This window comes from Ovis canadensis, chromosome X, assembly GCF_042477335.2.
Source record: "Ovis canadensis isolate MfBH-ARS-UI-01 breed Bighorn chromosome X, ARS-UI_OviCan_v2, whole genome shotgun sequence".
In the NCBI taxonomy this organism is placed as follows: Eukaryota; Metazoa; Chordata; class Mammalia; order Artiodactyla; family Bovidae; genus Ovis; species Ovis canadensis.
In genome coordinates, this window is record NC_091727.1 from 81,661,205 (window position 1) to 81,675,099 (window position 13,895).

General features: G+C 48.9%; 1 protein-coding gene and 1 non-coding gene across 7 annotated transcripts in view; both read left to right on the plus strand.

The window, feature by feature from the left end:
- The window catches only part of BCAP31 (B cell receptor associated protein 31), a 29,384-nt gene that overhangs the window by 1,338 nt on the left and 14,151 nt on the right, over positions 1–13,895 (plus strand). For all 6 annotated transcript variants that reach the window (XM_070291908.1, XM_070291909.1, XM_070291913.1 and 3 more), the window contains exons 2-4: positions 16–150; positions 1,618–1,718; positions 4,736–4,883. In XM_070291908.1, the coding sequence (XP_070148009.1) occupies positions 59–150; positions 1,618–1,718; positions 4,736–4,883 (341 nt within the window). In that variant the 5' untranslated portion in view covers positions 16–58. The remainder of the gene's footprint in view (positions 1–15; positions 151–1,617; positions 1,719–4,735; positions 4,884–13,895) is intronic.
- On the plus strand, positions 3,630–3,732 carry LOC138931324 (U6 spliceosomal RNA). The gene has a single exon (XR_011446566.1). It is a non-coding gene; the product is annotated as a U6 spliceosomal RNA (small nuclear RNA).

Here is a 13,895-nt window from a genome sequence, read left to right on the forward strand (position 1 = left end):
TCTGTGCTCCATCAGGAACAGGCTCACATCATCCCGGTGGAAAGCTGCTAGCAACACGATGAGTCTGCAGTGGACCGCAGTCGCCACCTTCCTCTATGCAGAGGTCTTCGCTGTGCTGCTGCTCTGCATTCCCTTCATTTCTCCCAAAAGGTATGGGCAGGCAAGCCAGGAAGAGTCTCGGTAGCTTGTGCCTGCAGAGTTGGGGGGCCTTAGAGTTGAAGCCAGCCGGAAACAGGTAGAACCTGTCTGGGATGGGGGTGGCAAGGACTGTGTTTATTATCGCCAGCTAGGCCCACAGTTGTGCTCAGTCACATCTTGACTAGGTCCTTTCCCCTGCACCCTGCCTTCTGGTCTTCAGAGTGTGCCAGAGGGGACAAGACCAAGTGACCATTCTGGAAACGATGCCCTCCGGGTGTTTAGGAGATGGCATTGTGAGATCTGCAAGACTTGCCTCTGGGTCATGTTACCGTTGATTTGGTGACTTCTGTCCTCCTAACCAGTCTCGCTGGGGTTGCGAAGTGGCCTCATGAGCATTACTCAGCCTAGGAAGGCCGAAGCCATGTTTCTTTTCAGTGAACAGAGGACTTCTGAAAAGTTATTTTGAAATTCATCTTGATTACATATACTATAGGAACACATCTGATCTTAAGTTAGAACATTACAAATAAGACTTACAGATGTTTTCATAGAAGCTTCTTTTTAATGAAAAATCACAGGCTGCTGTTGTGATAGAAAGTGTACAGCACTGCTTAAGGAATGTTCTTTACAAAAGCTAGATCTGAATCACCTCATACAGTTCACAGGAAATGCAGAGACAGTGGCCCACTTGGAGCTGCTACATGGAAAGCTTTGCAGGACAAACAGCCTGGTTTCTGCAACAGTGAATTAGGGGAGAAATCAGAGAGCAAGGGAGGGGGGAGTTCGTAGAATAAGGCCTGGTGTGCTGTGATTCATGGGGTCGCAAAGAGTCAGACACGACTGAGCGACTGAACTGAAGGTACTTATTAACAGAATGCAAAATCAGAACCTTGTCAGGATTCAAACAGACCAATTGTTAAAAATAATTGCCTCAGTTGGACTTTGGAGTTCTGGCTCTGATGATGAGAGATTTTTCTTGATATTTTTGAGGCTTGACGGTGGCATTGCGATTGGTAGCCATTTCTGAAGGGTCTTCTTTGACGGAGCTGTATGCTGAAGTATTTATGGAGGGAAAGGTAGGGAGGTCTGGGGTCTGCTTCATGGTAATCGGGGGTGGTGGGAGTCTAGATGAGCCAAGATTGGGCACATGGGAAAACAGTTTAAAGAAATAATGTGGATTTGGCAAGCATTTTGATACTACAGAGGGGACGCTAAGTTTCGCATTTCTCTCCCCAGAGCCTACCAGTGTCTAAGACTTTTTCTAGAAATTTCTATACTTGGACAGGTGTCTTTTTTTTTTTCTTTTTAACACTGTTGAACAGATGTCATAAGTTGGAAAATTGCAAGCAGCTGAGGCTGAATCTGTATGAGATATTCAGTCTTTGAAGAAGAGTACAAAACTGTATCTGTTTTCAGGGCCCTGGATCCCAGGTGTGTGTTCTTACTCTACTGACCTTAGCCTTTTTGTCTTTTTCACAGATGGCAGAAGATTTTCAAGTCCCGCCTTGTGGAGTTGGTAGTGACATATGGCAACACCTTCTTTGTGGTTCTCATTGTCATCCTTGTGCTACTGGTCATTGGTGAGTGAGTTGTGGCTGATGGTAGCTATCTGACTTAGACCTTTTGCCATGGCCTCTGCTACAAAGCCCTGTGCCATGTGCCATGTTCCATGATTAGAGTACAGCTTTGACTTCTCAGAGACAGACCATTTAGTGCGCCTGTCTTTCTCTTGGGGGAAGAAAAGCTCCCTTCATCCGCAAAGACGTCAGCATCCCTGCTACTGACTGCTGGCAGGGTCTTTGCTTTGACCAGCAGCCTTTATGCCCCTGGTGCTGACCATCTTGTGTCTCAGGCAGCTCCTTGGGTCCTTCCAGAGCTGAAACCAAGAGAGGCTAATGGACCTGTCCTGACCTTGGTCTCAGTAGGCTGCAGGGTTTATGAACTGGGTGTGTGTGCTTTTGCTTTTAGGTGTGGGCTGGGGGTAAGAGTTGGGGTAGGGAGGGACCATGCTGGGGGGTGTTCACTTAGAGCTTTGCCCTTCTGCACACCAGATTCCACGAATTCTCCTGGTATGGCAGATTGGGTGGGAGAGGCCCTTTGCAGAAGGTGGTAGTTGGCAAAAGTGCCGTTTTTCTTTTTGAGGAGTCAGGGAACTGCCTGGATGTTCTAGAGCGACATCCTGCTATGATAAAAGGCTGCTTCGTATCCTAATGTAATCTGTAGAGGTCTGCCTAAATAAGTTGTTCAGTTCAGTCACTCAGTCGTGTCCGACTCTTTGCGACATGAATCGCAGCACACCAGGCCTCCCTGTCCATCACCAACTCCCGGAGTTTACTCAAACTCATGTCCATCGAGTCGGTGATGCCATCCAGCCATCTCATCCTCTGTCATCCCCTTCTCCTCCTGCCCCCAGTCCCTCCCAGCATCAGTGTCTTTCCCAATGAGTCAGAGTAAGTTGTTAGCTAGTAGCAAATGCTAGCGACATAGCATAACTAGCTAGAAGCTGCAGCCCTGGCTGGCCCCTAGCCATCCCTGGGAAGGGATCTAGGGCACATCTCACTGGGGGAGTGGGCTTAATGAGAGTTCAGGGTCAACTGCCGTGGGCTGGAGGCCTGAGATAGAGAGGGTAGCCCTCTGCTGTATGACTTGAGCTAGTTTGGCCCAATGCCCCGATCCCTGGTTGGCTCTTTGCCATTAGTCAAGGTGGACCTTGAGGTGCTGGGGTCTCTGGCTGCAGAAGACAGTGTGGGAAAACATGTTTTTTGTTTAAATCACAAAAATAGCACAGCTTTAGAAATTTGTGAATTTAACTTACAAAGTTAAAGGTTCCCATAAACCCATGTCTCACAGGTAACTATTTTAACAGTCTGTGTTATGTTTCCACAGTCATTTTCTGTGTTGGCCGTGTCCTCACATGGAGGAAGGGACAAGGGAGCCCTCTGGAGTCTTATTTTATAACGGCACTAAACCCACTCATGAGGGCTTTGTGCTCATCTTCCAAAGGCCCTACTTCCTAGTATCATCTGGTTGAGAGTTAAGGTGCCCAAATGGGAATTTTGGGGGTCAGGAACCCACATGTGTGTATGCTGAGTCACTCAGTTGGGTTTGACTCTTTGCGACCCTGTGGACTGTAGTGTGCCAGGCTCCTCTGTCCATGGGATTTTCCAGGCAAGAATACTGGAGTGGGTTGCCATTTCCTCCTCCAGAGGATCTTTGCAACCCAGGAATCGAACATACATTTCCTGTGTCTCCTGCATTGGCAGGCAGATTCCTTACTGTTGAGCCACTTGGGAAGCCCACGGATGTAACACAAAGATACCAGTAAGTGGAGGTGTGTTTTTATGATGTAAAATCAGCCTAAAAAACAAGCAGTCTCATACCAGAAATTAAGAACCAGATAGTAGCCTTACATTGCCCCTCTCCCATGGGGATCCATTAAGAGCACTCTTTAGGTAGATCTTTACATAATGATTTAAAAAGATGTCTCAGATGTTCATTTCAGCAGCACATATCCTAAAATTGAAATGAGACAGATGATTAGCATGTCCCCTGCATAAGGATGACAAACAAACTCATGAAGCATTCCATATTTTTTTTAAAGCACGTTGTAGGGGATACAGAAATAGAAGTAATGGACTTATATAATGTTACAAATCAGTGTGCTTCAATTGAGAAAAAAGAGATAGCAGGGTTGAGGGAGAAAAGTAGTAGGTATGGGATCGTTCCATTTCTAGCCTATAAACACACAGATGTGAATATATATATATATATATGAGTGGCCAGCAATGGTTTTTTAGAGCAGAGGTTGTTCACTGTTCAGGTGTTTGTGCTCCCCCTGTAACAGCTTAGAACTCTGTTAGGCCTTAAGGATGTAATAGGAAAGGTTTCTGTTCTTGTGGCTCTGTAGTCTAATTTGGGGGACATGAACATTAATTTTAGGTGTGTGTATAACATTGATTAATGGGACTGGAAATGATTGCTTTATTTAAGCTGGCCACATGAAGTAGGTTCTACTGGAGGTGATTGATTATGTTATGGGCTTCTTTCTCCTACATTGAACATTGATGAGCATGAATTTTTTTTTTGTAAGCAGAATACACCAGTTTAAGTAACCAGTTATAAAGCTTAGACACTTAGAAATGAAAACCTTTGAATCTTTAGCAGGCATCCTCCAGGTCTTGACTCCTAGGCAGCTCATGCTTCCCTTGTGGGCATTTCCATAAACAGGACTCGCCTGGCTTATCAGTTGGGTGGCTGATGGCCAGCCCCGTTTGTGATAAACAGAACCAAACAGTGGGGGCACCGTGGCAAAGGGAGTTGCCCCGGTTGCCAGCGACATCTCAGATTCGGTGAGCTTCTTGACACGGAGAGCAAGCTTGTGGTCTGGGTAGAATGGGTCTAGAGGGTGACATGAGAAAAGCTGGAGGAGAGAACAGGTCGGAGGGCAGCACTTCTGATAAGGCATCCATCAAGATGTGTGTAGAAGGGGAAGAGCAGGGGAGATAGTTTTGAGGAAAGCGAGGCTGCCCAGACTCACGCCTTGCATCTCAGCTGGACTGATCCGGGGCTGAACACCTGTATCTCTGCTCTGCCACAGATGCTGTTCGTGAGATTCGAAAGTATGATGATGTGACAGAGAAGGTGAACCTCCAGAACAACCCTGGGGCTGTGGAGCACTTCCACATGAAGCTTTTCCGTGCCCAGAGGAACCTCTACATTGCTGGCTTTTCCTTGCTGCTGTCCTTGTGAGTGGGGAGGGGCGAGGGAGTGTGAAGGGACCTATGGGCTAGTCTGTGGCCTTGAATTGGAGGCCCTTTCTACGTTCGGGGAACCACACAGTTTCTCCAGAGGCAGCATTGAAGATGGGAGAGGGCTGACGGGAAGGTCAGAAGACCACGCTGTGGCTCTGCCATAGCCTGCCACATGTTCTTTTAGGGCATGTGTGCTACTGTCACCTTGCTCTCTGTACACAGAGTGAAGTAAGTGACGGGTGTTTTCCCTCCTCTGGAGAGGCCCTTTGGAGCCCAGCTTTAAAAGGGAACAACTGAATGGGGCCTTTTTGTGTATGGGGTCCAGTCCTGAGCAGAAAGGGCACAAAATGGGACTGAGACCAACCGTGTCCCCAGGGCCTTCCCCGGTGTAGACCTATCACAGGAGCGTGAGACCTATTGGAACTGAGGGCTGGCATGCTACCTCCTGTTCACAGGGGTTCTGATGGAGTGAGGGTTTGGCTATTCTCAAGTGTGCTTACCTGGCAGGGAATAAGACATTGTGCTCGGGACAAGGGTTTCCAGGAGTATTGGGAAAAACTTACTGTGAGGTTACTCAGAAGTAAGGTGAGTTTGTGGATTCTTGGGCTGGGCTGTCTTAATTCTAATCACCTGGACCTCCTTCTTCACTAGGCATTGGAATGACTGTCTTGGTTTCCCTTTTGCACACAAAAAAAGTCAGTTGCTCAGCTGAGCCTGGTGTCTCTGGGTCAGAGTTGGAAAGTGACAAGAGGTGGAGCTGGCAAGGGCTTTTCAGGGGGATACATCTAATCCCAGGAGTGATGTGCAGGCCTGCCGTGTTCTACCTTCCGAGAGTCAGGAACTGAGAGTGCTGGGAGGAGTTGGACACAGAGCCCAGGGTTTTAGGGTTTCAGGAAGCTCCAAAAAAGAAGTATGATCTTGTGGACTGAAACTGAAAGGGAAGCAGATCCAGGGGACTGAGTCTAACCGCAAGTGAGCCAGAGGGTAGGAAAAGAGAACTGGCTGTGTCTGAAGGACCGCAGAGGCTTTTGGGGAGGATTTCATCTGGAAGTTAGGAAGGACAGAAAGAAACCTAAGGTTTGGACTGGAAGAGGATAGGGAGCCTTAAGAATAGTATTGATGGGAGTAGGAAATGGCAACCCACTCCAGTATTGTTGCCTGGAAAAGTCTATGGACGGAGGAGCCTGGCAGCCCATGGGGTTGCAAAGTCGACACAGCTGAGCAGCTGAGCACAAACAAGGGCCCACCTTAATCCAGATTGAGCTCATCTCAAAATCCACAATCACATGTACAAAGATTGTTTTTCCAAATGAGGTCCTCTTTGTAGGTTCTGGAGGTTACAACTTGGGCATACCTTTGAGGCCGCTATTAAACCTGCCGCAGTCTGGTAAGAGGAAAAAAAAAGAATAGTATTGAGAAGGCAAAAGCACTGGATTGGGAGCACTGTGAGGCCTGGGAAAAAGACAGTCCCCTCGGTGTTTCTGTGTAAAGTAAGGAAGTGGTGGATAGGGGGTCAGGGCAAAGGAAGCACTGGGATGAGAGAACTGAAATCCCAGATGGGCAAGGCGATACTGGAGTGCCCAGCTTCTCTGATTTAGTTTCCGCTTTCGCTAATGAAATGATGTCCAGAGGCTCTGGAGTTCATTTGCAGCTGGAATCGCCAGTCCTTGAGGAATTGCAGGGTAGGAAAGATTCTGTACGACGGCAGATGGGCAAGCATCCCAGTTTCCAAAGGAGGGAGATAGTAGGTGAGGAAACAGACTGGAGGGTCTGGTCTGACTTTGATGTCAAGCTGTGTTCCAGAAAGAACAGCTTATATGCTTTTGTTTATTTATTTTTAAAATATAAAATTTATTTTAATTGGAGGCTAATTACTTTACAATATTGTATTGGTTTTGCCATACATCAACATGAATCCGCCATGGGTGTACACGTGTTTCCCATTCTGAACCCCCCTCCCACCTCCCTCCCCGTACCATCCCTCTGAAGAGAAAGGAATCATTGGCAACTATCGTGAATGCTTGGGGGATAGGTTCTGTCAGTCTTATCCCTGCCTTTGCCCATTTGGGGTGTGTGGATTTCTGCAAAAGGTTTGCCAGTCTCCAATTCAAGAAGATTCTTATGGACCAGGTGCTGAAGTGTGGGCAGGGTGCTGGCATAATAGTGTAGTTGGGTGGGGTCCTAAGTCCCAGGAGTGGCTGCTGTATGGGTCAGCTCCATCCAAATAGGGGTCTCAGGAGCTTGCACTCTGTTGCTGGCCTGCTCAGTGCTTCTCTGCTGAGGACATTTGTTATGGCGAGCAGGTGCAGGGAGAAATGGAAGTGGGAGGAGTTGAACAACAGGTATATAAGCTGCTACTCAGAACCCATGGCCATCTAGACAGGTTTGCTGATGGGGCCAACTCAGACTTGAGTTTTTAACGGGGTTACGTTTGCAAACGTGTGTAGGTTCATAAAGGGCAGTGGAGACGAGGACCTCAGACTTGGGCTTGTGCCTTACTGCAGCTTAGTAGGAGTTCGTGGCAGAGCTACTGCAGAAGCTCATGAGCTGTTAGTCCTCTCCAGTGAGGGCTGGAGGCACCAGCCTTGCTTGGCTCAGTGTCAGCCAGTGCTGCCTGGAGGGTTGCAGTTGGGGTCCCACCTTTAAAGAGATGCTGGCAAAGCTCAGGTGGTGAATTTAGAAGTAGTCACAGTGCTGGTGGGTGGAATGGTGTTCGTTCCTCACGTACTGTAGTTTTGAAGTCTGACTCTCCTGACTGCTCTGCTTTTGTGATTTCTTCCAGAAGAATGCCTCCAGGGCAGGTATTATCTGAGTGGGCCAGGGGACAGTGGGTAGCCAGGTATATCAGATGAGTGAGTGTGTGGTCAGCTCAGTCCTCTGCGACACCATGAAGTTAGGCATTCCAGCTTAATTCCTGCAGTTGACTTAAAAAAACTGGCATAAAGCACAAGTCAGCATCTAGTTCTAGCTTGACCAGTGCAGAGAACACCACCACAGTCAGGGTGCAGAGCAGTTGGCAGTCTCCTTTCGAACCCAAGACAGGTGAATTTAAAGAAGAGCAGTCGTCGTCTATATCTCTGCCTTTTCCTAAGGGGGTCGTGGAGTCTACGAGAGGAGAGTGAGATCTGGACCGCTGGTCCAGTACGCTCTGTTCTCTCAGCTGCTTCCCCCACTGTGCTGTGACCTCTCCATCTGACAAGCATGTGAGGAAGGTTTCAGCAAATTCCCTTTAAAATGTGTCAGACAGTAGCTTCTTGGGCCTGGTTGTTCCCGCAGCTCCCCATCTGTTCGTTGTCTGTCTTGGCTGAAAGAGGCTTTGCTGTACCTGCCACACTCTTCTGGATCCCTGTCCAGTAGCTGATCAAAAAAAAAAAAAAGATGTAAAGTTCTTGTGTGACTTTTTAGAAAAGGAAAGTGACCCCAAGGATTGGTGTGGATTCACTAGTTGTCCACAGATGATCTGTTTAGTTTCTAGAATTTTCCAAGATGATATACTCCTCCCTCGTCTAGGGGTCAGACCCTATATGATGGCTGTGACCTTTGAGGAACTTCTCTCTTTGCATGACATTAGCTATAGAACTGTTATTGTCCAAATACACAGCTCACAGGCAGCTTGCAGGAAACGCTTTAAGAACACAACTATCACCTTTGTTACTCTGATTGCAGAAGTTATCCCTACTCTGTAAAAATAAACAAAGCCCCCCAAACTTCAAATAGTAATGTGTGGTGAGAAACTGCAAGTTTTCATTTCCAGGGATAGCTATAGGTAATAAGTGGGATATTTCTGAAACTTTTAAAAATAATCTTTTACATATATGTTAACTTTTTTCTTATGAGCACTGTGGGTTTTTTTTTTTTTTCTTTTGCTCTGCTTTGGCTTGCCCTTTTCACTCAATTATCTTGGTGGTTTTTCCAAATGACTTGCACAGACTTCTGTGCTTCATGGCTGTGCAGTGTTCCATGCTGTAAGGGCACCATCGTGTATTAAATCAGTTCCCTGGTCACACATATGTGAGCTGGTTGGAAATTTTTACCATTAAAAAACCACTTTCTCACATTGATGCTTTCTAATCTGGCACAGGATGCTTCTTTTTTTTCCCCTTTTTCTCTGTTTAATTATTGGAAACGGGATCTGTGGGATGCTGGTTCCCTGGCACCTAGCTGCTCTCAACGTGGCCTGTGGCCAGCAGCATTGGCCAGACCTGGGGGCTTGTTGGGAATCGAGACCTTCTGCCCTGCCCCCGGCCTGCTGACAAGGACCTGCATTTCGCTGAGCTCCCAGTGACCCTATTGTTTGTTAACCATTGAAAAAATCGAACTATAGTTCATTTACAATGTTGTGTTAATTTTGGGTGTACAGCAAAGTGACTCAGTGGTCAAGCGCATTTAAAACACTTGGTGTACTCTTTCCCTCTCCTCGTGTATCTGGTTGGTATTTCCAGAAACAATGCTCTGTCCTGTAGTTTTGGAAGCGCTTTCTTTTTGAAGACTGCCTTCTCTTCTCTGTCTGCCCTACATGGACTAGTTCCTTTATTGTCCTACATGGCTTTGCTTCCGTGTTCCTCTCAACTTTTGTACACTTTTCTTTTGCATAAATGACCCACTAACTCTTGTTAGCCATGTGCAAGTCTGTGTGAAAGAACAAGAGAGATGTCTCTCTGTCACGGCTGGGTCAAGTTTAGGTGTATTAGAATTGTTTTGCAGAGTCCCACTCACGGTCTTAGCTCCATAACCAGGGCATCATTGTACAGGAGACAGAGCTGCTGCAAGAATACTGAGGGAGAGTAGTTGTGTGTGTGTGAATTGTTTGCGTTCTGGTTCGGCTTGAAATCAGTAAGGACTTCTGTAATACCTTCATAAATAAGGGGTCCTTTGTAAGTGGAAAAGGGCAGCCCCGGGGGGAGAGAGCACTGGAGAGATGGTCTGAGTTGTACAGGTTCTAAATGGCCAGCCCAAGCCTCTGTCTAGTTCTGATACCAGTTTGGATGCCCGCTTGTTTGTGTTGGTGTGAGCTCTTAGTAACAGATGTTGGTTTATAGTCTGCCTCTGACTGTAGACTAGATAGTAGGCTGTTTGTTCCTCTGGATTTTGGTAGGAAGCTGCCTGGGTCAAGCACACAATCTGTGCATCAGCCTTAGCCTAAGTTGTAGGAGTACAGTGACTTTAATCTTAGTCCCTTTTGTACTCTGAAGATTATTTATTTGGCTGCATTGGTCTTACTTGCAGCCTGCAGGAGCTTCGCTGTGTCATGTGGGATCTTTGTGGCCTATGGGCTCTCTAATTGTGGCACAGTCTCTGGAGTGCATGGGCTTCAGTAGTTGTTACACGGGGGCTCAGTTGCCCCATGGCATGCGGGATCTTAGTTCCCCACCCAAGGATCGTCACCTGCCTTGCAAGGCGGATTCTTAACCACTGGACCACCAGGGAAGCCCCCATCTGAATGTTATTAAACCATCTGATAGTATATAGCCTTTGGAGGAAGTTAAGTCTTTAGATAAACAAATAAAAGATATCCTCTAAAATGTCAACCAACGTTGCCACATGCCTTTGTTGAATATCTTTCTAGACTGATATCAGCTACCATATGTTAAGGATTTCATGTGCCAAGCACACATTAATTTTTACAGTAGTTCTGCAAAGCTGAGGTTCAGAGACCCAAGTTCCCAGAGCTAGTCATCAGTAGAACTGAGAATTCCGATTTAAAGTGATAGGACCTCAGCACCTGGGTTCTTTCCCTACAGCAGCCACACGTGTCTTCACATTGGAACTACCACAGGCGAACTGGGATCTTCCACTGTCTGTCATGAACATTGTTCTATGACAGCCCATCAGTTTCCGGTATTCTTATGAATCTACCAGTTCCCCGCTGCTGAACATCAGGCTCAGTCCCCCAGTTTTCTCTCATAAACCAGGAAAACCTCTCTTAGTTGCCACTTTGCATGCCTCTCAGCTGGACCTCCTGGTCATAGTATTTGTGTCTGTCTTCCTGTTTTTCTCCTGCGAATTTGCACTTGTCTCACTGGCAGGTACTGGCCCAGTCCCAGAACCCCAGTGGGCTGTTAGAGAAGGAGCACATGGAACAGGGTGGATGACACAGGAGTGGCCAGAGACATGGTGGAGGGTTTTTAATGCCAGTTTCAGAGTGCGTACCCGACCTCTGTGTGATAGAGCGCTGCGTTTTTCTAGCGGTGCTGTGCCATGGTCCGAGTTGCACATTTGTACTTGGCAACAGCACCTGGGGTGGGGTAGTTTTTAGCGCAAGAGCACCTAGAAGCAGGGGGCGCAAAGGGGAGATCACTGAATTGGGAAATGCTGGTGCCCTGAACCAGGTTTCTGAGGTGTTGGTGGGAGAAAGGTGGGGAACTAGTGGGGATCCCAAGCCTTGGAGGCAGAGGCGGTGGTGGTTCTGCTGTGGGTGCCCGCAGAGTGGCAAAACCCAGAGGAAGAGTGGCACGCACTCATGCATGTGGGGGAAGGGAGCTTGAGAGGCCCGCTGGAAGGCACAAGGAAGCAGGGGCTGGGCGGTGGAGGTGGGTGGCTTCACGGAGGGGTTGAAGGATGGCGGATGGGTGAGAGGGCTGGGTGACCACTCCCTGGAAGCCAGGTTAAGGGTAATGAAGGCTGATTAAGGGAGAGACAAGACTAGGAGAGAGAGACAGCAGGTTAGTGGTGAGGGGACCACAGAGGGAGAGAGCAAGGCTAGGAGAAGAGGCTGGGAGTGGCGCTGCCTCCTCCTGGGTCTGCAGTTAAGAGCACACAGCAGGGAGAATTCCCTGGTGGTGGTCCAGTGGTTAAGAATCCGCGCTTTGACTGCCGAGGGCTTGGGTTCAATCCCTAGTAGGGGAGCTCAGGTTATGCGGGCGACCACCACCAACCGAAAAAGAGCACATGGTGGCGGGGAGCCTTGAGCAGCCCTCATAATTGCAAATAGGGGCCGCGGACTTAAAAGAATGCATCACATCCTTAAACAAGTGTGTCCTTCCTCACAGAGCTCTGCCCTGCTGCTCCATGGTTGCTCTAACGTGGGGCAGCTTGCTACCTTCCCAGGTCTCAGTGCTTCCTGCTGAGAAAGCCCAGCTGTGGGCTGGGCTGTGAAGTTCGAGAACAGCTGTCTCCACACAGAAGCCCCGGGGAGTTCTGCCCGTTTTTCTCATCACAGGTGTTTCCCCAGCTCCTGTGGTATCTTCTTCGTTCATTCGTTTGTCAAACGTACATATAGCATCAAGCGGGCTTTCTGAACCACTTTTTCGTTCTTCTGTAGTATGTGAGATTGTCAGACAGACTTTCTCGTATTCGTTGATTGCTGTTTTGGCCTGGCTGCATGGCTTGTAGGATCCTAGTCCCCCTACCAGGGATTGAACCTGGGCCCTTGGCACTAAAGGCACAGAGTCCTAACCACTGGACCACCAGTGAAGTACCACCTCCACCCAAAACCATTTTTAGGTGTGCAGCTCAGGAGTGTAGTTCAGGCAGCCCTCCCAAACTCTTCATCTTCCAAACGGGAACTCTGTCCCCACTCCACAAACCAGGGAGCTTACATCCTGAGCTTCCCTTCCTCAGTGTCCAGAAAGTGCTGCATCATCTCAGGTAGGCTTCCTGTCCCAGAGTTGCCCTCATAGCCTGTCTGCGCTGCCTGGTCCAGCTAAGCAAGCTTTCTGATGGTATAAAACCACCCTACTGCCCCTGCTTCCAGTGCCTTCAGAGCGGCTTTGACATCAAGGCCTGACCCTGAGACCTTCGGGATGTGACCCCTTCCTGCAGCCCTCTGAGTCTTTGCTTTGGTCTCTCTGTCATGAACCAGCCACGTGGGGCTCCTTCCCTATTTCCGTGGCCTCAGCCTGGACCACCCCCACCCCCACCCCCTGGCCTGCCACTCCAGCCCAGACCCCCTGTTTGTTCTTCTGCCTTCCTGATCCTATGGTGCAAGGCCCGTGTTGTGCTGACCTCCAAGGCCCTGGTGGCCTGGGACATGGCGACCTAGGGTCACCCCTTCTAGTTTTTTCGGCTCCATACCAAGGGCTGGGCACATACACAGGGCTGCCTTCCCCTTCGGGCCTGAAGGGAGTGTCCTGGGCAGACAGGGCTGGCTTTAGGCCCGTGTCTATGTTGAACTCCTCGAGCTGCTGCGCTGACTGTTCTAGGTTGGACGTCCAGCTCTTCAGGTCTCCTGAGCGCTGGGAGCAGGAATGCTGCAGCTGCGGGAGTGCGTGTGAAGACACGCATATTGAGGACACGGATGCTGCTGATTCTGGCACCGTGCTGTGGGTCTTTGGTCTGTGAGGGCACGGTGCAGGTCACCATTTAGTACGGACCCGGGCGGTGTGCACCGTCTCTCATCTGTTGCCTTCGTGCCTCCTTCCCTGCTCTGAGTGGGGCTGCAACTGGCCAGCGTCCCTCTGCAGTTGTGGATGTGGCTGCCCAGCAGCTCTTGCTGGGCTGAGGTTTGCAGGTTATAAGACTCAAGCTCTGTTTTCTTTGCCTTTGAGGAAATGTGAATGGTCGGGACCAAACTAGTAGTTGCATCCAGACCTGGGAAGGGCCTTGTGTGTGAAATTGCTCCATCTATAATGACCTGAACTTGGTCTGCGGTTCCCTCTTGTTTTCTGTCTACTTCTTTAGGGCTGGGTTCTGTCGCCACAGTCAGTACAGATGGGGCGGCCTGGGCTTTGTTGCGAAGTTCCCTTGCCCAGGGGGCTGTAACAGCCCAAGATGGCCCTGAGAGGCAGGCGGCTGTAGTGAGAGTGGGTGTTGGAATTAGCTGGGTTTGGGCCCTGGGTCTGTTACTGTTGAGCCATGTCACCTCGAGGAAATCACTCAGTCTCTGGAGCCTTTTCCTTCCCAGTTAAATGGCTGAGAATGCCTTTTCACAGGCTTGGTGTAAGGATCAAGGTGACTGGGGCTGTGTTCTTGGCATCCTGCCTGGCCTGTGGGGAGTGTTTCATAAACAGTGATTGTTCCTGGTATCACCCCAAGTGGTGAGAGAGTTTTGTGGGATTTTCCCCACTC